This window comes from Sarcophilus harrisii, chromosome 3 (genome assembly GCF_902635505.1).
Source record: "Sarcophilus harrisii chromosome 3, mSarHar1.11, whole genome shotgun sequence".
In the NCBI taxonomy this organism is placed as follows: Eukaryota; Metazoa; Chordata; class Mammalia; order Dasyuromorphia; family Dasyuridae; genus Sarcophilus; species Sarcophilus harrisii.
In genome coordinates this window covers 537,678,771-537,705,305 of record NC_045428.1, presented here as the reverse complement: position 1 = coordinate 537,705,305, position 26,535 = coordinate 537,678,771, and the positions used below count along the sequence as shown (strand labels likewise).

The window sequence follows — 26,535 nt, the reverse complement described above, 5'->3', positions numbered from 1 at the left end:
TAATCAATGAAGTGATCTCTTAGGAGTATAGAAGAATAGCAAAAACTAGACCTGGAAAGAATCCTAGAAATCATTAGGTATAGTCCCTCTTTAGATAAGCAAGGAAATTGAAACACAGTCAAATTAAGTGTCTTGCCATAGGCTACTCAAGTACTAAGCAACAAAACTGGGATTTCATCCTAATTCTGGCTTTATCCAGTATTCTTTTCATTCCATGAAGAAACTGAGTTTTCTCTCCCAGCAGGGAAACTTAAAGGGTGATGAGGGGGTAGTATTTTTTTACCTTTCAGGATATCAGGGAAATGGGAAGACATTAATGACATTCTCCTAATCCTTATGAATAATAAAAATAATACTATAAAATAAAGTATCAAGGTATAGTCTGTGTGGGATAAGGTCAATCAGAAAAAGCTTCTTAGAGAAACTGTTTTGATCGTGATGCCAAAGGAAGTGACAGAGAGATATTAATGAAGAAGACAGAGAATGCTCACATGAATGTAGATTAGACTGGAATTCTCCTAACCAGACATAGAAAATTAATTTTGCACCACAAAGAAATTCATGAAACTGGATTTTCTAAACCCACCATGAGTCACTTTGGGAAATGATGTTGTTTAGTGAGAAAAGAATTTAAACGATCACCAGATCTCTCTTGGGAGGCACCCACGGGGCCAGCCATTATAAACTTGACATCACACTGACAGCCTTCTTTCTGGCTGACAGGGATGGGCCCCAGCAGACAGCTCCCCAGTTGGGAGTCTTCACCCGCAGCTCGGCCAAGAAAATAACCCAGAGCTCATCCAACCAGGTCCTGCTCAAATTCCACAGCGATGCAGCAGTGGGTGGGATCTTCGTCATTGCCTTCTCTGGTCAGTATCTTCCCTGTGTGTGGACAGGGTGTCAATGGTCAAGACCCATTGGTCATTGGATTGGGCAGGGGATAAAAAGTGCCTAAGAGGATCTGTCAAGTTGTTTCATATATATAATTCAAGCCCTGAGAGGTCCTTAAGGGATAAGTATACCACCTCATATCTGTATCATAATATGTGACAGCTTATTCCTCAGGGTCAGTCACTGTCTGAAATATTGGCTGTCCAGGGTCCCATCGTAGTCTTCATGGCTATTCACAAACCCACTACTTTCTTTGGTGTTTGAGCCTATCTAAAGAAACTATGAGTATTTTTATCTATCTCATAGGGATGATTTAGGGTTTTATTAGTCATTAGGGACCTGCAGGCAATAGACAGTGTGGGAAAATCCTGGGCAGGAAAATTAATTTTTTTTTCTTTTTGGTTTGTTTTGTTTTTTAGAATCAGGCTTTGTCTCCCTCTTGTGGTTGCTTGAATTAAAAACTGATGCTTCCTGAGTTCAAGTGCAATATCTAAGTGACTTTTATTCACAGAAAAACAGACTCTTAATAAACACACGTTCACATGCATATAACATACACACACACACAGCCACCAGTTTTTAAAGTTATATGTCTCTTAATTATGTTACTCTTCAAAAATTGGTAAAAAAAAAAAAAAAAAACATTTTAAAACTCTTGTTGGATGGCTCTACCTGTTTGCCCTAGTTTATTCTAGGTAGCTAAGTAGGTAGAGCATCAGCCTAAGAAGTCAGTATCCTGACTTCAAATTCAGCCTCAGACATTTTGATGTTGTCTTGATTCTGGGCAAGTAACTTAACCTCTGTCTGCTTCAGTTTTCTCAAATATAAAATGAAAGTACTTACTTCACTTCATTGTTATGAGGATCAAATGGGAAAATCTTTGTAAAGTGCTTAGCAAAGTGCCTGGCACATAATAGTCACTTAATAAATGGTAAGTGCCTTCCCTTCCCCACCCTCTGTATGTATGTATGTGTGTATGGGAGTGTGCATGTATAGTGTGTGCATATGCATGTGGATGAGGGTTTATTAAGACTGTATGTTTCTGTGAATAAGAGTTTGTTGATACTGCACTTGAAATCAGGAGGCATCTGTTCTAATCCCAGCTCTACCACTGGTTTGCTGTGTCACTTTGGATGAGATGCTCATTTCCCAATTTGTCAGATAGGGAAATTAATCTCTCACCAATCATTCTCATAGAAAATAAGTTGAAAAAGTGGCTTTAGTATATACTAAAAGGAAGCCTCAGTATAACAAACAAACAAAACAAACGGCTCATATGGGTTCTGCTTTGGGATCTCCAATGAGGGGAATCCTAACAAAACAGTCCATTCTACTCTTAGAGAGTCCTAATTAATAAGAAGTTTCTTTTTCTTTTCTTTAAAAAAAAAAAATCTCACATACCAGCTCCAGCTAGATGCTCATTTTCTGAGTTATCAGATAGGGAAATGAATCTCTCCCCAACCACTCACACAGAATTTAAGTTGGAAAAAAGTGATCAATCCATATACTAAAATGAAGCCTCAGTATAACAAAGAAACAAAATAAATACTCATATAGTAATTGCTCTGAGACCTCCAATAAGGGGACTCCTATCAAGACGGACTTGATAGAGACTCCTAATCAAAAAAATTTGATAAACCCCTGCTTTCCTCTCTCTCAAAACACACATACACACACACACACACACACACACACACACACACACACAACCTAAATATACCTCTTAGCAACACATTGCTCCTGGCTTTGCCCTCTGTTCTATGTGACCTCTGTGCCATGTGACAAATAATTGAAGACAGCCATCATCCCTCTTTCCTCTTTATAGATTAATTGAACATCCCTACTTCTTCCAACCAATTCTCATATAACATAGATTCAGGGTACTTCCCCATCTTGGTTGTCTTCCTCTCCAGCTTATCAATGTCATTCCTAAACTGTTTCTACCAGAAATGAACACAACCTACAGAGCTATCCAATTGTAATAGGTGATAAAGCAAATAACACTTCCCATTCCCACAAACTGTGTTCCCATTAAGAGTGTCCAAATTGCCTTCACTTTTTTTTATTTTTGCTTCAGACTGTTAATTTATATTTAGTTATGATCTTATGAGAAATGGGTGAAAAAAAAAAGGGTCAGGAAAGGACATTGGAAACTACAAAGCACCACAAAGTTGCAATGGATCATTATTAGTATTGTATGAGTGTGAGTATGTGTATAAATATAATTCATTTTTAATACCCAGGTGGATATGCAATTTTATTAATGGGGATATTACACCCAGTGCTGTATGCCTGATCATCCCATACTTTTATTGTCTATCTCCTCCCTTAAATTTTCCTCAAAGTGTCCATCCGTTGTTTTGAAGGGCTTCTCACAATATCAGTGGAGCACTCAAGCTATTTATTAGTTATTTCTCTCATTTGATACATGACCACTCTATTTTTCCCTATAATTTATTATATACTTTAGTCCAGTTCTTAATAATTTTTTATTTCTTATCTTAAAATCCATTGATACATGTCTCTTTATTCTTTTATGAGTTTATGAAGACTAATACTGTCCCATGGGTCTCATTTTACAACACAAATAGAATATTGGTATTAAAAATTGGCTTATTTTGGGAAGATGGCAATCATTTTATTGTCTAATTTTTTTTTCATTGTAGTAGTAACAATTTGATTTGTTTGATTTTGATTTTGAAATGAACCATGATAAAAAAAAAAAAAACATAGCAGTTACACAACAAACATTGTCCACCAGGCAGAGATCATAGCTGGAAGATTCAGTCAGTATTAAAAGATGCCTACCTATGTTACCCAAATTGTTAGGATAATAGCAGTATCAGAAAATGGATCAGAAGGAACCAAGCAGCCTGGATTAGATCTAACTACACCTACACATTTAGTGACAATGAGATGTTCATGAAGATAAAGGTAAAAATATTCTCTACAAGCCTGCCCACAATTTGTTCCCACTATCTTTGCATAGGAATGTTAGTATATAGAAGAACATAGAGAGTAGAAGTTTATAGTCCTCCAGCATGCACAGTAGAAAGATGTGTGTGCACAATTCTTTGATTGTTCATATGATCTCTGGAGAATTCCAAAGGTCAGGGGTAGCAAATGTACTGGAAGGAAATTGGTTGGATCATACAGAAAGGATTATTAACAGTGACAGGATAGCATGTGAAAATTTTCATTTCCATTATCCTACTGGAGTCTCAGAATAACCTAGATATAAATATTATTTCCATTATGGAAAAAAAGGAAATGGAGACCCAAATGTAAATGATTTGCCCAGCAGAATCAGGACCATAACTCAAATCTTTTTAATTCTTCGTCAATGTTCTTTACGCCACATTGACTGCATGATTCAATGCACAGGGGTAGGACTTGAGAGGTAGATTTCTGTATATTTAAGGCTTTTTGTATTTTTGACATTCCTTTTTTCCCTGAAGCAAGACTTTTCCATACTATTTTAGAATATCAGACTTTTAAGAGACCTTAAGAGATAACTACTTCAAAGATTCTTGTCCTCTGGTTCTTAAACTTGTTTTTAAAATATTTTGATAAGTATGTTTTAGTATAATTGATTTTATTTACCACTATACATTTTAGGCCCTCAAAAATATTACTTTGGAAAGGTATCCATTATTTTCACCAAGTTCCCAGAGGTATTCATGATACAAAAAACATTAAGAACCTCCATATTTTATAGGTGAGAAAATTTGGAGCTGGATAAATAAACTACCTTGCCCATATTTTACATAGCTAGTTAGTAGAAGTGTTTGGAGTCCATGTTTCCTGACTTCCACTTGCTTGCCCCATTTACCACACCAGAATTGAGATAAATGGCTTTACATAAACCTCTCAGCCCTTTCTTCCAGATTGTGTTATTCTTCTTTGTTTCCCCAGCTTCAGTTTCACTCTTTTCACCCTTTCCTCTCCAAAGCCTAAAAACATCCCCCCCAGGTCTGCCTCTTTAAAAGACCTTTACTTTACCTGTCTATTCCATCAAGCCATTGTCCCCTCTTTTTCATCCTTTTATTGCCAAACTTTAATAATTGGTTGTCTGACTTACCACCTTCCTTTTATAGCCTTCATTCCCTTGCAAACTGGCTTCAGACCCTAACCACTCAACTAAAAATGTTCTTTTAATTTATAAATCCAATGGTCTTTTTAAAAAATCATTCCTCATACTCCTTGACTTCTTAATAGCTGTTAGCCTGAATTCTCTGAGAGGGGAGGGTTTCCTTAGATACTTCTCAGTTTAAGGTCTTATCAATCACATGTGTTGGGAGTACAAGAGAGGGGAAGGAAGCATATTAAATGCCAATTTGGTGTGGTCACAGATCCTACATTTGTTTTACTCTACTTTTGCTCTATTCTTCCTACCCTTCTTGTGCTCTCTTTGCTTCCTGCATTCTATGGCATCCCTGCCCTTCCCTTATCTACCTATATTCTCACCCTAACACGTGTTAGCAAGGACTTACTTGTGTTCCCATCAGTTTAAAGAACTATGGACAAGAAACCTGGCTATGAACCCTACTCCTGGCCTTGGCAGGCAGGTCTTCCTCCTGACATCTCCCTCATTGGTGTTTGTGGGTAAAAAAAAAAGTCTGAGAGTTAGACAAAAGCCAAATTGGATGCCAAGAAGAGAGATATGGGTGTTTCTCAATTTCAAGTAAATCATTATTACAGAAATGAGAAGGAGTGATGAGCATAAAAGAATGAGATTATTCCTATAGACAGACTGGTGAACAAACTGGAAAAGAAAACAGTTGATAGCTGTAAAACATATAGTGAATCTGGGACTTTGAGTTTCTACTAGGGTGTGTGTGTGACATTTTTAAATGTGCATGCTTGGATATGGTACAGTGCACATGTTTATGCATGTGTATACACTTACATGGCCTTGAAAATCTTAGCCTATCCATATACCTTTCTCTTCACTCGTCAGTCCAAGGAATTTTCATTTGGGAGCAGGTCTACAGTGTAGCAATACTGGAGTGAGGCCATATGCTCTTATCTCTGCACAAAGTCCATGTGAGTAGAAAGAGCACTGAATAGATTTGTTTTGGCTACCTATGATGGTATAACCCATTAAAAAAACAATGTAGGGTGAGCTGCTAATAATTCTTTACCTTCGGTAGAGGAAGAACTCCCTCCTAGCAATTTATGCCCCTTTCTCTTTGCAGAGGTGCAATTTTCACCTGGACCATCATTGACTTGAACATCTCTGAATGTTGTAGCTCCCAAAATTGTCCCATTTCTCCCTATAATGCTATCTAGTCTCAGCTAAATATATGATTTGAACCCCTGGCCAATTTACACTGTTAAAATCCAAATTGGGTTTCAAAAACTATATATTTTAAACCTTTTTTTTTCCTTTTTGAATTTGTTCTCCCTTCCTTCCTTCATCTCACTGTTCTCATTTAAGTAATCAGAAATGGCACTGATTCAAGTAACTTTAGCTTTTAATATAGTGTCGCAACATGTTAAAAAATTGAACACTCTAAACATTGCCGCATATTCTGCAGCTATAAATGGAAGAGGAAAAGAAGAAACACATTTTTAGAAGAAAGCTTTGCCTTCATCCTACTTTCCATTTGGATGTAAGTAAAGGCAAAGTGGAGAGAAGGACAGGTATGTGGCTCTGGGCTTGCATTCCCACTTTTGGTTTATAATGGGGAGGCAGAGGCAGGGAATCTCTCAATCACTTTCCAGCAGACTTTCATTCCAGAATTTCCACTGGATACTGTCTGACTCTGATCTGGCTTGGTTTTCATTGTAGTATCACTGGCTCTTAGGGCTTTTCTTGGACATCCTAGTCATGTTCATACTATGCGCAGCTCAGCCCATAGTAGAAAAATTTAGCTTACATAATCTAATAGGGATGCTGTTCTGACTTCTGTCTTAATAATCCTTTATTGTGTTCCAGGTCTAAGTCTCTGATTCTCTTCTTGCCCCAGAGGCAGAATTTCATCACTTTTCTCAAAGTTAGTATGAATTTGGGAACAAGTCCAGACCAAACATATATATTTGTCTAGTTTCCATCTCTGAATATATTCCTCTTTTGTAGGAAGGGTGCTATATTGGAAATACAGTTTTGGTTATTTTTTAAAATGTCTTTTTTTTTCCCAGCACATTTCTCTGTCCTTCCCTGAAGATACTGAATACAAATTTTCCTCTTACCCAATAGAGAGATAGAAATATTGAATGAACAAGATGAAACTCCTGAGTTATTCAAATATATATATCTTGAGAACACAGACCTAAAGTTTATGAAGAAAGAGAGCCCTTCCCTTTAGTTTTGTTTTCTCAGGTTCTTCTCCATCATCATTTCTATTATTTTGAGTCATCTCTTCCAATTGCCCATGAATTTAACCTCCTTATTACTCTCTTTTCAGTATATCTTAGTTTCTGCCCATTTGATTCAATAAGTCTTTTCTGGCCCACTATGTATCTACTCCAGGAATAGGGTTTCTGGGAGAAGAGACAATATACTATCTTGAGTTCTTGGGCATTTTGTTTCAGAAGTCGGTAGACACAATGAGAAACAAATGTGGTTCCTTGCACCTAATAGGTAATTAATAAATGTTGAGTTGAAGTAAATTTAATGGTAAATAAAAGAAATGGAAATGCCTTTTTTGGCATAGTGTATAATATGACTAATATATCATTGAGCTAGAGTATTTGAGGAAGGTTTCAGCAAGGAGGCAGTATTTAAGATAAAGTTTGAACACTTTTAAAAAGACATATGCTCTTGTCTTTCAGGGATAGCTTCCTAATTCTTATTTTTTCTATTTAATATATCCTTATTCATAATTGCCTTGTCACTCATAGTCCTACCATTTTGTAGTGTTTTAATGAAACTTCAGAAAGCATTTGTGTTTCACAGAAAACATCAGCTTTGGAAGCTATATTAAAATTTGTATATTCATAATTGAGAGGTAAGCTGAGCCCTGGAAGAATGACTTAAGGAGAAGATAACTAACATAGCAAAGTAAATATGACTTGATGGCAAGGCATTTCTCAGTGATTTGTCCATGGTGATAGAGTTCAAAACAGATAGCTTCTGGTCCAGTAACAAAGACAAATTATTAAGTAGACATATTAGACATTCACCTAAAGATAGATGTATGTCTGATGAGCCCCAAAGTTAATAGAAGAAAATCTGGAGAATTATACTTAGAAGACATGGGAGGATCATTGAATACAGAATTTTAATTCTTTTCTCTATATCTATCTGTGACTTTGATCCACTCAGTACAAGTGTCAGTGAGAACCTATGGCAAAGTTAGCTTTCGAATCCTTCACCTCATTTACAAGAACCAGGACAAGGAAGAATGTGACAAGGAAATGGCAAAAAAGTAATGTCCCATTTCCTTGTTCCCTATGAGATACTTCTTATAATTTTCTAGTTATAAAAGAGGAAGACCTCATTTCATTGGCCTTGTTAGTTATGTATTAAACATTAGGTATAGACTATCACAGCTTAGCCATATTAAGTCGTTTAAGCACAACAGAAATAAGAACTGCAATCTTCATTACTGGTTTCATCCCACAAAAATATTGATTTAGTTGTATTAATTGTTATTAAATTTATTAAAATTTATTTTAAAAAATAATTATTTACTTATAGAGAAACAGAATCAAATTGTATTTCATTCATATCATGAAGGGAGAAAACAAAAATTGGGGGTCAAATTGGATTGGATTATTAGAGCAACTCTGGAAAATGATCTCAAAGTGACTGTGAAAATAATTAATTCAGTGCAGAATGTGTTTTGAATTCATTCCTCCAAAACAAGGAAGACTGCATTTCCTCCTTAGGGTCTACAGGTATTTTTGAAGGTTTAAGAATGTCTTTTCACTAAACCTTCCATTCCTATATATTCTAACACTTTTAGCCATTAGTGACTAATGCCTCAATTCCATTTAGCCAATTAACATCAATAAGCTTTACTCTATATATTACAGGAACATATTTTTGGTTATATCACCTAAATTTCTGAGGAGAATGAGTTCATACTTTGCGATTTCTAAGCACTTCAGGTTTGAGAAATGTTTTCTGTGTATAATCTCATTTGTTCTTCACAACAACTCTGTGAAACAAATGCTTATATTTTCCCTATTTTACAAATGAGGAAACTGAGGCTAAGAGATGCTAAGTAGCTTGGTCATATACCTAAGAAATGCTAAAGAAGGATTTAAATTATGATTATCCTGACTCTGGATCCAGCATTCTGGACTTCCTAGATTTTCTATATGGCATTGGTCTCATCAAGTTTTCTTACAAATATGGTATAACCACTGGGTAAATCCATGTCTCAGATATTGCAGTGCTAGGTCACAAAGACATCTCCTCTAAATTCAAACAATATTCCTTACTTAAAATCTACCAGAGAAGTTCTCAAGGAATTACTTAAGTAAAACTATATTTATACACCCTTAGTTCTAGATTCTCAACTAGTTAGAAGGTACTTCATCACCAAAGTACCATCCCCTCAGTGACTCATGCCAGGAAGTATGTTCATCAGAATTTTCCCGATTGTAGGAGCTAAACTCCTACATGTTGGACTGAAACTAGCCAAATATCATGAATATTCTCTCTGACCCATCAGGAAAAACAGATCCTCATACATTCAAAGGCAATAAGCCTAAACCAGTTTGTTATCATGAACCCTTTGGCAACCTGATGAAGCCTATGAACTCCTTCTTAGAATCATATTTCAAATGCAAAAATAAACAATACTAGCTTACAAAGAAAACCCATTATATTGCAATATTTAATATAACATAATTAATAATTTATATCATTAATATAAATAAGAATATTTTAAGTTCACAAACTATAACTTGGGAACTCTTAATCTCTGAATTACACCCCTTTACTAGCCAGTCTTTGCTTTGCATATAGATAGATAGATAGATAGAGAATCCAAACCTCAAAGAGATAGAGGGACTTTCCCAGATTTACACAGGGTAAAAACCCACGTTTGATAGTTTCAGATTCAGTGTTCTTTCCATTGTGTTATTTGATGATACAAATATCATATACAAATATGATGTGTATCATATCAAATATGATACAAATATACAAACTTTTAAATTTGAAGAAGGTCCTCCTTCCACACGGTTGATGGATTTTGAAGTTTGGAGCTGTGTCTTCAGAAGTAGAAATAGTAGTCATGTGCTAGTTTTTATTTCCTGGTTTTAGTCCATATATAAAACAATTGGCTAGGGTGAGGTTCCTCAGCTGTAGCCATGGAAAAGAGTAGAATTAGCTGGTCTATGTACTTATTGAACCCATGATCTTAAGTGCAGAATCACCATGTTCTAGCAGCCACATATCACATACATCAGTATGATAAGGATCACCATGTCTTGTTGATTCAGAGTTTAGCTCCTACAATTGGAAAAATTCTATTGGAAAAAAAAGGACTGCCTTAGCCAATCTACTGAAGATTCAGAACCTGGAAGAGATAATTTCTACAAGGAATTCCATGCATATGATGTTTTAGTTATAATGTTTACCACATGTTTCTCCCAATCTCACATTCAGTTCAAATTATTTTTATGTTATGATACAGACAACTTGTTGTTTAAAATTTAATTCTAAGGAAATAGCAAATTATTAGGCTGAAGGTGTCCTTTTTAAAGTGTCTCAAATTCTGATTAAATTAATTTCATATACTAACATGCTGTTTTTCCCCCTTTTTCAGCTTATCAGCTCTCCAAGTGTCCTCCTCCAACCATCCTCCCCAATGCTGAAGTCATCACTGAAAATGAAGAATTTAACATAGGTAGCATCTCCTGAACTGTGTTTTAGCCAGAACCAGAGAAGCTTTGCTCAGTCATATTAGTCTTGGGAGCATCTAGAAACAAAGACATCCAGGGGAGGGGCTTTCTGGAAGAAATGAACTCAACTGCAAACTCCTACAGAGGAGAATTATTTTCTCTGAACAAAGCTTGGCCAGCCTGCTTATTTAGGAGATTTTTAAACTCTTTATGGGTATTCAAGAGGCATGTCTTTTGCATGGTCACATTGGGTATTCCTGCTGAGAATTCTTATGATTTGGGCATTTTTAGTTAACAAATTAATTTATTCAGTAAACATTATTAAAGTGCCTTCTATTATAATGCACTTTGCAATAAGCATTAGATCAGTTCATACCAAGATTAAATAATAAGCAGTCACAACCCTCAAAATATAAAATGAACTCAAGGGAGAGAAGATCTATCTATGGATAATGTGATATAAATCAAAATACACTGTTTGCATAAAATGAATTCAAAGTCTAGTTGATGAGAGATCACTTCAGTTGGGGAGGTAAAGGAAGCAATCAAATAATGAATATTTTTAGTATAATTATTATGCCTGGCACTGTTATGTTTTGGAAAAAAAGACTACAAGACAAAAAAAGAAAGTCATTTGGTCACTAAATATTATTAAGCATTTACTATGTGCCAGATATTGTGCTAATTGCAGGAAATACAAAGAAAGGCAAAAAGATGTTCTTGAGAAGAAATTCAGAATCTAATGGAGAATACAACATGCAAATAACTATGTGTAAATGAGCTATATACAGACTGAAATGAAAACAACAGAGGGAAAGTACTAGAAAGAAAGAAATATGGGAGAGACTTCTTATAGAAAGTGTTATTTTAGTTGAGACTTGAAGGAAAACAGAGAAGCTAAGACACAGAAATAAAGAAAGAATATATTCCAGACAAGAGACACAGCCAGAGAATAATCTATAAATGAAATGTTATTTGAGGAACACCAAAAAGGCTATTATATCTGGTTGAAAGAGTGCTGATATAATGGCATAATATGTAAGAACACTGGAAAGATATATGTGTGACATAGGAGGAGGGGGAACAAATTATGAAGAGCTTTAATAAAGAAATAGAAGATTTTGTATTTTATTCTGGAAGTTATAAGGAGCCATTGGATTTTATTGAATAGGGAGGTGACATGGTCAGATCTGTGATCTAGAAAAATCACTTTCATAGCTGAGTGGAGGATAGATTGGAGTTGTCTTGTGACAGGAAGACCAACCAGCAGCTGTTACAGTAATCCAGGTTTGAAGTGAAAAGGTGTGTACCAGAGTGATGGCAGTGCCAGAGAGAAAAAAGGAACTTCAAGGAATGCTACAAAGACAGAAATGGCAACAGATTTAGATGTGTTAGGTGAAAATGAGGAGTCAAGGTTGATGCTCATGTTGTAAGCCTGAGTGACTGAGAAGATGGTGGTACTCTGAACAAAATTAGGGCAATTAAAAAGAGGGGAGGATTTTCAGGAGAAAATAATGAGTTCAAATGTTGAGTTTAAGATATCTGTGATTATCCAATCTGAGATATCCAATAGGCAATTGGAGATGAGAGAGTGGAGTTCAATAGAAAGTTTAGGACATGATTGGCACATTTGAGAATCATCACATCATAGAGATGATAATTGAATTCATGACATCACCAAGTGAAATAGTATTCAGGGAGAATAAAAAAAGTCCCAAAACAGAACCCTGTAGCACACCTACAGATTAGTAGATAGGACATGGACAAAGATCCAGCAAAGGATAATGAAAATACTTAGGAGACCCAGGAAAGACTAAACATCTGAAGATAAGAGTGTAACTGAGAAAAGCATGTAACTGATGATGTCAAAAGTTACAGAAGTCAAAAAAAGATGAGGATTGGAAAAAAAAAACTTACTAGGATTGTAAATTAGGAAATAATTTGTAACTCTGCAGAGAGCAATTTCAGTTGAATAATGAAGTCAAAAGCTAGACTATAGAGAGCCAAGAAAAGTGTGAGAGGAAAAGATAAAGGAAAATATATTATGGATGGCTTTCTCAAGAAGATTAGTCATAAAAGTGAAGATAGATATGGGATAATAGCTAATTGGATGAATAGATCAAGGGAGATATTCTTTTTTGTTTGTTTGTTTGTTTTTAGTATTGTGGAGACTTAAGAATGTTTATAGGTGTAGAGAAGCAATCAGGAAGAGATTGAAGATAAGAGAGAAAGTGTGGATCTACTGGAGAAAACAAGCATGAGATCACTTGTGTATAAGACTGAATTTGCCTTGGCAAGGAGAAGGGATTCTTCAGCATATGAGGGAAAGAGTGAAAGAAAAGAATGGAAGAAGGTATCTGGATGATATAAGATGAGGAGGGGAGAAAAATTGGTGAATCCCCTTAATTTTTTTTCAACAAATTATGAGAGTCTCAACTGAGAGTTGAAGCAAGAAGAGTCATGGAAAATTTAAATGAGGATAAAAAGGTTTGAAAGACGGGGAGTGGGATAATAATAATAGCTAAATGTTTTATAGCACTTTCTATATGCCTAGCATTATACTAATAACTTTACAAATATTATTTCATTTAATTCTCACAACAATCCTGGAAGGTAGGTGTTATTATGATCTCTATTTTACAGATGAGAAAATTGAGGATAAGTGACTTGTTGATGTTGAAGTCTCCTAGTACGAGTACAGGAGTTGAGAAGGAAAAATTGAGCTACTTACTGAACATATTGAGGGAAAGGGGGTGTTCTTGGAGTTTGTTAGAATAACAGATTCTGAAATTTTGAATAGATAGTATATGTGACTTGAATGAATTTCAGAGGAAGAGAAGTTACTAAGTGAAAATAGCAGAGGAAAAAGCTGAAGGAATATTACCACTCTCCATCTTCGAGCACTTAGTAGGGAGAATGAGAGAAATGTTTTCTATAAAATAGTTTTTTTTCTTGAAGCAAATAGAGGTTAAGTGACTAGCCAGGGCTAGAAGAGGAAGTCAGGGAGGTTGTGTCATCAGGAGAGAGCCAGGTCACAGTGAGAGCCAGAAGATGGAAGAAATGGGAAAAGAAAAGATTTAAGATGAAAGCAAGTTTGTTGCCTATGGAACAGTATGGAACAGGCATTCCAGAGAACGCAGTAGAAGGTGGGTAGCTTTAGACTGGAACATGGGCATGGGGGGCATGGATTGAGGGAAATGGGAATAAGCAATGGGAGTTTTTAGTCTAGTCAGAGAAGACAACATGAGCATATATACATGTTTCAAAAATAATAATAGTAGCTAAGGGAATTAGGAAAAATTTCATGTAGCAGGTGGTCCTAGAACTAAGCCATCAAGAAAGCTGGAGATTAAGAGAAGCCATGGGAGAAATCCAGAGACAGGGAAACAAGATTTTATATTTGAGGAATAGAATAAAGACCAATTTGACTAAATTATAATTTGTATGAAAAGTAATAATGTGTAATAAAACTGGAAGGATAGGTGGGACCAGCTTACCAAGCAGATATATTTATATATTTATACAAGAGAGAATTAGAAGGCATTGAAGGTTTTTAAGTAAGGAAACGACATTATTAGACTTGCATTTTAGGAAAATCACTTGTATTAAGGATTGATTGGAATGAGGAAAGATGAGACAGAGCAACCATTTAGGAAGTCATTTTAATATTTCAGGCATGACAGAGTGAAGCAAAGTTTCATTGTGAAAAGTTATACTGGACTAATTTCATTTTCTTTCTACCTATATATTTTAGGGGTGGACAAACTTCAATAGAGGCCAAATCCAACCCATCATCTGTTTTTGAATGGGCCTAAGAACGGTTTTTACATTTTTAATAAAACAAAGTTTTATTTAAATAAAAGAAAACTTGAATATCAACGTAAAAACTATCCTTAGCTCACAGAATGTACAAAAATAAGATTATTACATATTTGCCAATCCCTACTATGTATGCAATTGTCAAATCTCTTGTGCTATCCTTTAGAACATGATGTAAAGGTAAATTTGGGGCTGGCTGAATAGTTGAACAAAGAGTAGCTATGGATGGATCAATGTTAGTTTGGAGGAAAATCTCTAGTGGAGTCTTACACAGATGTGAGTTTTGCCTTATGCTGTTCAACTCTTTTATCGATGACTTGCATGAAGGAATACATAAAGTATTTTAAAATTTTAGATTGATCAAGAAGCATTTCTTAAGTGTTCATAGGAGGTAAAGATTCAAAGATGAACAAAAAAGGCCTTTCTATTAAGTTACTTACTGCCTTGCCAATAATAACCTGCATACATACAGATGTATAAAAATAGATAAAAGTGATTTTTTGGAGGGGAGAGATTGTATAGGCATTAGAAGCTAAGAGAATCAGAAAAGACTTTATGTCAAAAGGAGGTACTTCAACTAAGGAATTCTTGAAGGAATTGAAGGAATTCTAAAACAGGGCATGAGGATCACTTCCCATCACACTCGCTTCCCACACAAGGGAAACAGCCAGTGCCATGGCATAGAGACCCAAATGGAATATCATGTATGTGGAACAGTAAAGCCAGTTTTATTGAACTATGGTATTAATACAAGGAAATAATGTGTAATGGATCTGGAAAAGTTAGAGCCAGATAGGGGAAAGCTTTAAATGCCAAGCAATGGAATTGATATTTGATCCAGGTGACACAAATTTAAAAGAGATAACTAATACATTGTATTAGTAAATACCTTGACAGGAAGGAATGATGAGCCAAAACTAATGAGATGAAATTTGATAGGGATAAATGTCAAGTCCTATTCTTGAAAACAGAATATCAACTGTATAAGTTTGGGAAGAAGTAGCAAGACGATATTTACTCTGAAAAATATCTGAGTTTCATTGAATTATAAGGTCAATGTGTGTCAGCAGAGCGACATGCAGTCATAAAGTTCATGCCATCTCTGATGGTATTAATAAGAAATAGGGTTTAAAACAAGGGAGGGGGGTCTTCCTCTGCTTCACTCTTGTCAGACCCTGTCTGGGATATTATGTTCAATTCTAGATGTCACATTTTAGAAAAGACATTAATAAGTTGGAGTGTGTTTAGAGAATGACCAGGAAATGGAAGGGTTTAGAGAATAGATTATATGAAATCAATTGAAGAAATGGGATGTGTAGCCTGGAGAAAAGATTTGGGGAGGGAGAGAGGATAATATATATCTCCAAGTATTTGAAGTACTAGTATATAAAAGAGGAATAATGCATGTTCTGTTGGCCCCAGAAGGCAAATCCAGAGGGTATGGAACAAAGGTACACAGAAGCAGATTTTAATTTGTTAAAAGGAAAAAACTCCTGAGAATCCCAACTCTCCCAAAGTGAAATGGGCTGCCTTAGGATGTTTATGGATTCCTCTTCTTTTTGGGGTCTTACTTGACAGGGGTATAGTAATAGGTGGGACTTCCTATTTAGGTATGAGTTGGTCTAGCTAGTTGAGTTCAGGTCGCTTTCAGCTGTAAGATTCTATGCTACGTTAACCTGTAATGAGGAAATTCACTGGCTTTGTCTCTAGAGAAGGCTTGTTCTCTCTTTCTCAGGGGACATTGTGAGATACAGGTGCCTTCCTGGTTTTTCCCTCGTGGGAAGTGAAATCCTGACATGCAAACTTGGGACTCATCTTCAGTTTGAAGGACCACCTCCAACTTGTGAAGGTAGCTACCAAGAATTATTCTATTCCCCAGATTCCTATATGGGAAATCCCCATGACATTAATTCAGAATATTGGCAGGAGGAGATGCTGAGATTATCTTGAGGGTTTAATCTGAATAGGGAGTTTTTGTTCGGTACTTCTCAGTGAAGACTTTAGAACCCAAATCTCTATCTATTCAGTATAGAGTTTTAAGACATTAGCCATGCAGTACTTGTTTATGAGAGTTAGATTCATTTCACAAAGTAACCCTGACTGCTAGTACCAATGAACTAAAAGTCTATAGAGACAGCTGATTACCCTACCTTTTCTTTAGCTTCCATGGGATCAAGAGGGGGATGGAAAATCATAACTGATGAATTGCTTAGCTTAAATTCCCACTCAATGTAAGTGAGTAGACAGGTATGATTATGACCTTCTTCTAAATGTAAAGGAGCCTCAGCCTTCCTCTCCTGAGAATCAGACTGTGCTACTAGTTGACTATTAGTTCCAAATTTCTAAATTCTGACTAATTTTGGCATAACTGTAAATGAAATTCTCTTCTCCTGAGAACTGAATCTGATAGGAAGAAATTGATTATGTTACCTCTCAACACAAATACTCTTTTTAGGTCTTGAAAGTGTCAACCTGGTATATTGTCATAACTTCTCATAAAATATAATTTATAAGTTAACTAATCTTTCATTTACTCCATATTTGCTGCTTGTTCCTCCTCAAAGCAAAACATTATATATCTTCCTACAAATAGTGCCCATTGTGGATCAAAGTATAAATTCAAGTCTATGGCTTCTATATCCAAGGCACTTTGAGTAAGAGCTCAAAGAGAAGCAGGCTTATGTTGCATGGATGCTGTACATGGAGAAAGTAGGAGAAGGCCAGTGGCCAGGAGCAACTGAAATGTAGACAGCTTTTAAATATTTGCTTCTGCCATTAGTGGATTATAGGGGAATTGATTCTTTTTTTTTTATTATAGTAACTTTTTATTGACAGAATCCATGCCAGGGTAATTTTTTTTATATTATCCCTTGTACTCACTTCTGTTCCAATTTTTCCCTCCCACCCTCCACCCCCTCCCCTAGATGGCAAGCAGTCCTATATATGTTGAATATGTCCTAGTATATTACAATGTATGTGTGCAGATCCAAACAGTTTTCTTGTTGCACAGGGAGAATTGGATTCAGAAGGTAGAAATAACCCGGGAAGAAAAACAAAAATGCAAACAGTTTACATTCATTTCCCAGTGTTTTTTTCTTTGGGTGTAGCTGCTTCTGTCCATCATTGATCAATTAAAACTGAATGAGGTCTCTTTGTCAAAGAAATCCACTTCCATAAGATTACATCTTCATACAGTATCATTGTTGACATATATAATGATCTCTTGGTTCTGCTCATTTCACTTAACATCAGTTCATGTAATTCTCTCCAAGCTTCTCTGTATTCATCTTGCTGGTTGTTTCTTACAGAACAATAATATTCCATAACATTCATATACCACAATTTACCCAACCATTCTCCAATTGATGGGCATCCATTCAGTTTCCAGCTTCTAGCCACTACAAACAGGGCTGCCACAAACATTTTGGCACATACTGGTCCCTTTCCCTTCTTTAGTATCTCCTTGGGGTATAAGCCCAGTAGAAACACTGCTGGATCAAAGGGTATGCACAGTTTGATAACTTTTTGGGCATAATTCCAGATTGCTCTCCAGAATGGTTGGATTCGTTCACAGCTCCACCAACAATATATCAGTGTCCCAGTTTTCTCACATCCCCTCCAACACTCATCATTATTTTTTCCTGTCATCTTAGCCAATCTGACAGGTGTGTAGTGGTATCTCAGAGTTGTTTTAATTTGCATTTCTCTGATTAATAATGATTTGGAACACTCTTTCATATGAGTGGTAATGATTTCAATTTCATCATCTGAAAATTGTCTGTTCATATCCTTTGACCATTTATTTATTGGAGAATGGCTTGGTTTCTTATAAATTAGAGTCAGCTCTCTATATATTTTGGAAATGAGGCCTTTATCAGAACCTTTAACTGTGAAGATGTTTGGGGAATTGATTCTTAATCCTAGGCTGGTTTCCCTATGCTAACCTGCATCTTATAGGAGCCTCCTCATGAACCTTCTCTCAATATATCATTAAGAAAGGAAATCTGCTAACAACTTTGATGCAGTGCTTTCCAAAAGCACAGAGAAGGTATTTCTAAATTAGCAACTATTATAAATAATCTGCAGCCTTACTTCTCTCCATTAGTAGAGATAGTCAAGACCTATTGATGAAACTTTATGGTACAAGAACCTCATTACCTTGAGACAGGCAATAATACTTACTGTGGGTACTTATTTCATACTTCACTACTGTGACAGGGCTGCCCAAGGGGAAATGCATTTCTACTTGTTTGAGGATTTTAAGCAAAGGCTGGATGATCACTCATCAGATATAATGAAAAGGGAATCTTTTTTCATGTATGTCTTCGACAAGATAGCCTCCCTCCTGAGAACTTTTCCAGTTCTAAAATCCTGTTCATATTTTATTTTTATCGGATTCAGAACTTCCTCCACTTCTGTAGGTCACATATATCACTGGTCAGGCAGTAAGACCCACCATATTCTTGGCCAGATGGATACACAGTCTTAAGTGTGTAATCTACTCTGTGGCCATAGAAAAAGTCCCTATTAAAATTAATATTTAGAGAAGCTCATCAATAACAAGGATTATTGTCTGGTATGATATGTAATAAGTTTGGGGAAACTAATTGCACTTGTGAGTATTGTGAGACGATAAGCCCTTTGGGAGCTTCTCACACCCATGTCTTCCCTCCAACTCCTACCATTCTCTTAATTGCCATACAATTAAGAGAATAAATCCAAAGGACTATACAAAGGATTCATAGGTATTCATGTCTTGCTATTAATAGTTTTGTTTTTCTTTTACCAAGTGCGCTGCCCAATGGATGAACTCTTGACAGACTCTACTGGGGTGATTCTTAGTCAGAGCTACCCAGGAAGCTACCCCCAGTTCCAGACCTGTTCCTGGGTAGTGAGAGTAGAGCCTGGCTACAATGTCTCCCTCACAGTGGAGTACTTCCTCAGCGAAAAACAGTACGATGAGTTTGAAATCTTTGATGGTAAGTTACTATAAGGGTTAGGGACAGATGGAGGGGATAGGCATTCAGAGCTTGAAGGGAAGGGCCATTTTGTTCTAGCTCCATAGGAGCAGCAGGGAATGTCATCTCATCCTTTCAAGATGTTTCCATATTTTTGACAATTGAAAAGGGGTCAGAACATTTCCAGGGATGGTTGGGAGAGGGGAAGTCTCTATCTCTGTGATCGCCCTGTGAAAGCAAGCTTTTCCCTGAGGTGTTTGTCCCACTAAAGCCATGTATTTTATTCAAGTGAATCAGTACCTCATTTATACATGTCCTACAAGATATTTTATAATGAGAAGAATTTTCCAATTATGTTCCTCTTTATAAGTCTTCAGTGGATCTTTGATCTCACAAATACAGGAACTCCTTACTTGAGGCAGATCATAATCTATTTATAAAGCTTGCTATTTTTCTTCCATTCATTTTCCAGAGAACTATTCAATGTTCTAGAGCCCTTATTTTTAATCTTTTGTATGGACGCAGTACATTGCAATATTTGGGCTTTCCTTCTATTCCTAGATCTCATTGTATCACTGACTGGCATTCTTTTCAATCATATATTACCTTGGTGATGTCTCTTTTGCAACTTAATGCTCATATATCATGTTATAGAATGTGGTGACACTTATGTGAATTCATCATGTATCTTTTAATTGCCCTTTTATAGTGTCAGTGACAGATTGACTTTTGCACTAAGAACCAGCTTGTTAAATATGGAGAGGTTCATCACCAGTAGGATGGCCACTAGTTGACAATTTCTTTTACTATGGCAATCCATGAAACAATTCATTATTTTTATTAATAATTGTAATACATCCTATTTCTACAATATAAAAAGTGCCTTCCAGCTTTCTCTCATTGTTAGGAGGCTAAAAGTTAAGGAAGAGATACATGAATGCCACAAAGATGAATAGCAATACTGAACAATGTTATAACCCAGGAGTTAAATGATGATTATAATGATCAACATTTATATAATAATTTATATAATAAGTTTTTTTAAGTTTTGTACTTTTCTAAACTCTTCTAATTTTTGATTTTTGGTGATGCTTACAATTGGCTTGAAAGGGAAGAAAGGTGTTTTCTTTTTAATTTTAGAGATGAAATCCAGAATCGAACAGAATAAGCAAAGCCATCAACAAGTTGATGTAAAACAAAAACCAAAGACCCCTAATTCAAAGGTGTTCTTCATTATAGACTGCCTTTAGGTTAAGGTTCTGATCCCCCTTTATTAAAGGAGGACTTTAAAGGGAATAGGACACTCAGAAGGGCTACAGTGGCTAGTAAAGCTCATTGAATTGATTAAGAAGTTGTCAAGCTTCTTTTTAATCGTTTACTCTTTTAGTCAAGATGATTCTGTTATGCCTCTTTCAGCCTTACTATGTACATGTCTCCTTGTTACTCTCAGGTCCCTCAGGTCAGAGTCCATTGTTGATAGCCTTGAGTGGGAATTACTCAGCACCCCTAACTGTCACCAGCTCAGGAAACAATGTGTACCTGCGTTGGTCTTCTGACCATGCTTACAATCGGAAGGGCTTTAAGATTCGCTATGCTGGTAAGTATAGGAGTAAAAGTCCAAGTCAAGAAATTAACCCTTTGGTTTTCCCTTTGAACTCTCCTTCCACTAGAATGTCTAGAATGATGAAAGAGTCCCTCTGAGATAAATGAATTATCCTCACCCTCACCTTTTGCCTTGTGAAATGTGACATCAGCATAATACCCCCTCCTGATACTCCTTATCCCATATTCCCAGATATCTCATTTCCTGTCATTATTTTTTTTGCAGTCCATATCCATTGAACTTTACTTAGAAAATTACATTGATATTGTTTAAAAATTATCTGGTAATACCTAATGGTACTTTTGCTCACAAAGTATTTGGTTTTTAATATAGTCCCTAAAGACAAACACCACAAATGAAATCACTGTTAGCTTTATTTCAGGCCTAAAAAACTAGATATGGTAGAGATACTTTAGAACTGGAGGGTGAGGGAAGGGGACTTCTCCAGCTCTCTTCAATGTTAATTTATTTAAAGCCAGTCTGCCTTTCCAAAACCCTTGAAGATAAGTGTAAGATAAGAGTAGCCTGGGTAAGAACCAGATGAGTCTGTAAAGAGATGGCTTTCAAGCATGCCTGAGAGGGGAAAAATAACCAATATATGTAGCTTACATTACCTTACATACATTACCTTACAGGTATTATTAGCCCCAATTGTTGTTTATTATTATTATTATTGGTTATTATTAGCACCAATTGTTTATTATTATTATTGTTATTAGTTATTATTAGCACCAATTTGTTGGTGTAGAAACCCAAAAATGTTAAGCATTTGTCTATACAGTGACTAACTTTTAAGAAAGTTGAATTCAAGCCCAGGTTCTCCTAACTCCATGTCTATTAGGCTTTCTGCTACATTTTGTTGATTCATTTTTTTCTGTCCTCACTCCCCCCCCCAAAAAAAAAAAACCAAATTGGGCATTTTATCTTTCTCCAAACTTGATAGATCTTTTATCAAAAAGAGAGAGCTTGACAGCTTTGTATCAGTGAATTATTATTCCAAGGGCAAAAAAGAATAGGCTTTTATTGATTTTTCCAAAGAATAACTTTAAATTATTTTAATTTTGAACTCTTAGCACCTACGTCAAGTAGACAGCTTCTGTGTATCAGTGAACTCATTTAGCAGGAATTGAGCTAATTAGTATTTAACTAATAAAAGCTACACAAGTAATTGATGGGCATATTCATATATGTGTTACTATTAATAGTTGTGTTTTTAAGTATGTATCTTGACTGTATTTGGTATAGTGTTGAGAGGATTCTTGTCAGGTACTAATTGGAGTAATCAAACATCTGAAGTCTCTTTCAGTTCTTAAATTTTGCAATTCTTATTCATTCATAAGTAAGATAGAAAATAGAGCCACCATCAGGCATGGTCAGAACATTGGGGAGAACAGAGGGTGTTATCACTAAGAATCATTCAATCTTAGAGGTGAAAGAGACTTCAGGGATAATTAAATATAATCCCTACCTGAATCATGAATTCTCTGTAAAACTAAGTTACCCAGTCTCTGCTCCCAAACCTTCTGCAATTTGGGGAACTAAATAGCTACAAAGACAGACCATTCCAATTTTGAACAGCTCTGATTTTTTCCCCTTCATTAGGCATAGTCTTACCTTTCTGTAGCTTCCCCTCTGGCAACAAGCAGTACAAGGTGTCATTTCTCTTCCACATGACAACCCATCAACTATGATCTTTATATCTCTCCTAATCCATCCAGATTCAGGCTCTATCAAAGTGACCTAGACAAGGATAAAAGAGGAAGGAAGGAGGAAATGAAAGACAGTATGTGATCTTTTGCCTTTTGGTCATCTTCCCCTAACAAGGACCCACAAGCTTGTCATGAGTATATCTGAGGAAAATCTTGAAGGGAAAGCAACAAAAGCTATTGACTCAAGTGTGACTATTAGTATACTATGGATTTCACACATTCTCGTTCTCCTTGCCTCCTTCCTTAGACCCATTACAAATAAAAATCCAAAGTTCACCAAAAAAATCAACTTTGCAACTAACCTATTTAAATTGCTGTTTGCCCTGGGCTATTTGGGAACTGAATTAATTTGTGTTACTGAATGTAACTGTGGCTATGTCAGCATAACTAGCTTCACTGTTTGGATTAAATTGACCCATTAGTTCATTTAAGGTAACTGACCGATTCTTTGATTGTACCTGATGATGACAAGCAGCCCTTCTGCTGGGATGCCAAGATACTGAAGCTTTATCTGTGTCCCAAAGATAGTTCTACTTTCTTTCTCTTTTTGTCTCTTCCTTCAGCTCCCTATTGCAGTATTCCAAGCCCTCCACTGCATGGCTCTATTCTTGGCCAGCCTAGCACCCATCCTGGGGGGTCAATCCATTTTGGTTGCAATGCTGGCTATCGCCTGGTTGGACACAGCAAGGCAATATGCTCCTGGCATCCCCAGGGCTATTACATGTGGAATGAGGCCATTCCTCTCTGCCAAGGTGAGAACAAGGGACTTGGGATGACAGAATATCCTATTGCATGTTTGTTTTTTGTAACTCTTTTCAATATTTGTTGAGTACCAGAATATCCTTAACCTTGTGCTAAGCACTATGGGAGATATGGAAAATAAGACATAGTTGGTACCTCCAAGTAATTTGCAATCTAGTTGAGAAGAAAAAATTAATAACATACAATAGAGAAGACATATCACTCCGAAACTATATAGAGCTCCAAAAAAGAATACTCTTTGTAATGTTCTCTTTGGTTTTCTTGGAGTCTTTGGGAACAGCCTATTTCAGTTCAGTAATCACCACAAGAATAGGCAGGTGTCAAAGTCCAAATCCTTTATTGTCGCTTTCAAAGTCTTATTTCCTTTCCTGGGGCCTGGTTAGCTTTCTGGAGTCTTGGTTTCAGTGGAGAAACTAAGGAGGAGAGCCTGCCATCAGGAGCCTGACCGAAAGTGAAATTAAATCTTTCTGTCCTTCACTCCAAGAGCTTAACTTCCTGTCTCTATTTCTCTTGTTTTCTTTGCCTCTCAATCAACCTAGCTGAGGCTCCTAGCTTATATACTCTACACTAAGTATAAACCAATCATATATCACTAGGAAACCATTATTTTTTGTAAGATTAAATCAATCATACTGAATTTAGAGAACTATTAAGCACCATGCTAAACTAGATAACCATTGTCTTATCAATTCCACTTAGTTAGTACCTTGTAAGAATCCTTTGTTTCAAGTTCAGAGTTTTGGCCCATAACAACCCTTACATTCACTTGAGCCCCTTTATACATTAACTAAAAATGAGTTCATTTATTAGATATTAGAAGTATCACAATTCTTGTCACATTTATTTGTTTCCCTTACTAGACTCTACTCTCCCCTAACCCAGTCTGCCAAAACTACTATTTTCTGCAGCACCAGCTTTTGATATGATGCTATACAATAGTGTGAAAAAGTGTGAGCACAGACTCTTTTGAATCATATTTTTTTCCTACCCCTCTAATCTTTCATGTTCTTGTCTTTTCAAAACTTTGGAGTCTTCCATTTTGAAAAATGATATTTTTATTATTTTTCCAATTACAGATATCTATTACAGATAGTTTTCAGCACTCTTTTTCAAATAAGATTTTGAGTTCCAAAGTTTTCTCCCTCACTCCTTTTATCCCCTTCCTTCTCCTCAAGAATAAGCAATCTGATATAGATTATACATGTACAATCATGTTAAACGCATTTCTATATTAGTCATGTTATGAAAGAAGAAGCAGAACAAAAGGAGAAAACCATGAAAAAAGTGAAAATAGTATGCTTCAATCTGCATTCAGAGTCTTCCATTTTAAAAATCTCATTTCTAGAACTTTCGGCTATACTGATTTCTTCATATTAAATGGATTAGAAATTTTCCAGGACTTGGCAAAAATGTGCCTGGTTGTGATTCCTGGGTAATATGTGGTTTCTTTAAGTGATGATAGAGAGAGATCACTTAGATATCTCATTTGATATCTAGATCTACAGTTTCTCAATCAGTCCATCCAAAGATTTAGATGTTGTAACAAGGACATCCTTTTTGGCTCACAGGTATCAGTTGGTCAATAATTGTTTTACTTAATAAGTGCCTACTATGTAACAAACATCATACTTATTATTGATGATACAAGATTAAATAAGGAAATAATCCCTAGACAACAAGTACATATAAAATATCTGCAACATAAATATCAAGTTAAGCTTATATATCAGCTTAAAACTACACTATGACTTTCAGATACATATACATAGCATATATGCATATACGTATACATAATATACATACACAAAGTTGTTAAATATCATATAGATAGGAAGAGAGGACTTTAGGAATTTTGGAACCAGAAAGGCCTGATACTCTTCTCTATACTTCAGGTATGGAACATATTAGCACAAAAGAAGAGAATTAGGAGATGGAATATAATGTGACAAACAGAGAGGACAATTTGGCCAATTACAGATTACAGGAAGGGGAGTAATCTTAATGAGGCTGGAAAGATAGGTTGGGATTAAGACTTTAAAAGTAACTAGTGTCTATATTTTATTCTAGGAAAAAATGGTAAGGCACAGGAGTTACTGAGTAAGGAAGTTACATAATCAAATTTACATTTATAGGAGATTACTTTGACCACAGTCTGGATAACGGATTAGAGATATTGTAGAAGTATAAGCAGCAAGATTTGAGAATATGTTGGGAATATTAAAAATAGTAAAGTTTCAAAGACAATGCCAAGAATACAGGGTCCTAGGTTTTCCTGTTTCTATCATTTGCAGCCAGATACTTTAAATGGAAATAGTAAGTGGTATAAGCCATTATAGAAGTGAGAGGCAATGCATGTATGTGTCTGCATGTAGATATATTTCTCTATGTGTTAACATAACATGTTAACATATGTGTTAACATAACAGAGTAAAATATACTTGAGTTTAGCAAATTGCCATAGTGGATAACTGACCATTTGGGGAGCAGAGAACTTCCCTATCATTCCTTTTTTCCACCATGAATGACGTGGCAAATCATAGTAGATCATAGACGAGACACACACTATCATACTTATACTACCCCCTGGGTATTAAATAACATTTCTCCAGATTCCCAAATCCTACCACAGAGCAAGTTCATGATTTGTAGTATCTTTACTTGGAGCTTTGTATCAGCCCAAACTATAGGTTTCCTTATCATGGGAACCAGCCAATATTCTCTTTGTACTCCTTGTACCCAATTTTAAGAAGATTGCCAAAGGGCTATCAAAGGCTATAAGTTTCTATTTCCTTAAAACTATTAATAGGAATATTTCTCAGATTCAAATTTAGGGATATTTTTATAGTTGACAACACATTTTAAGATAATCATATGATAGAATTTAGAACTGAATACAAACCTTAGGAACTATATAGGTTGGGAAATAATTTCAGTTCAACCCTCTAATTTTACAAATGAGGAAAAAGAGAATCCCAAGAAGTCAAATAAT

At 35.8% G+C, this 26,535-nt stretch overlaps 1 protein-coding gene across 1 annotated transcript in view; it reads left to right on the top strand.

Moving 5' to 3' along the window:
• The window catches only part of CSMD2 (CUB and Sushi multiple domains 2), a 994,819-nt gene that overhangs the window by 887,166 nt on the left and 81,118 nt on the right, over positions 1 to 26,535 (top strand). Inside the window, exons 44-49 of the mRNA XM_031962095.1 lie at positions 724 to 869; positions 10,620 to 10,700; positions 16,250 to 16,363; positions 19,305 to 19,493; positions 20,923 to 21,069; positions 23,348 to 23,536. Of these exons, the coding sequence (XP_031817955.1) occupies positions 724 to 869; positions 10,620 to 10,700; positions 16,250 to 16,363; positions 19,305 to 19,493; positions 20,923 to 21,069; positions 23,348 to 23,536 (866 nt within the window). The remainder of the gene's footprint in view (positions 1 to 723; positions 870 to 10,619; positions 10,701 to 16,249; positions 16,364 to 19,304; positions 19,494 to 20,922; positions 21,070 to 23,347; positions 23,537 to 26,535) is intronic.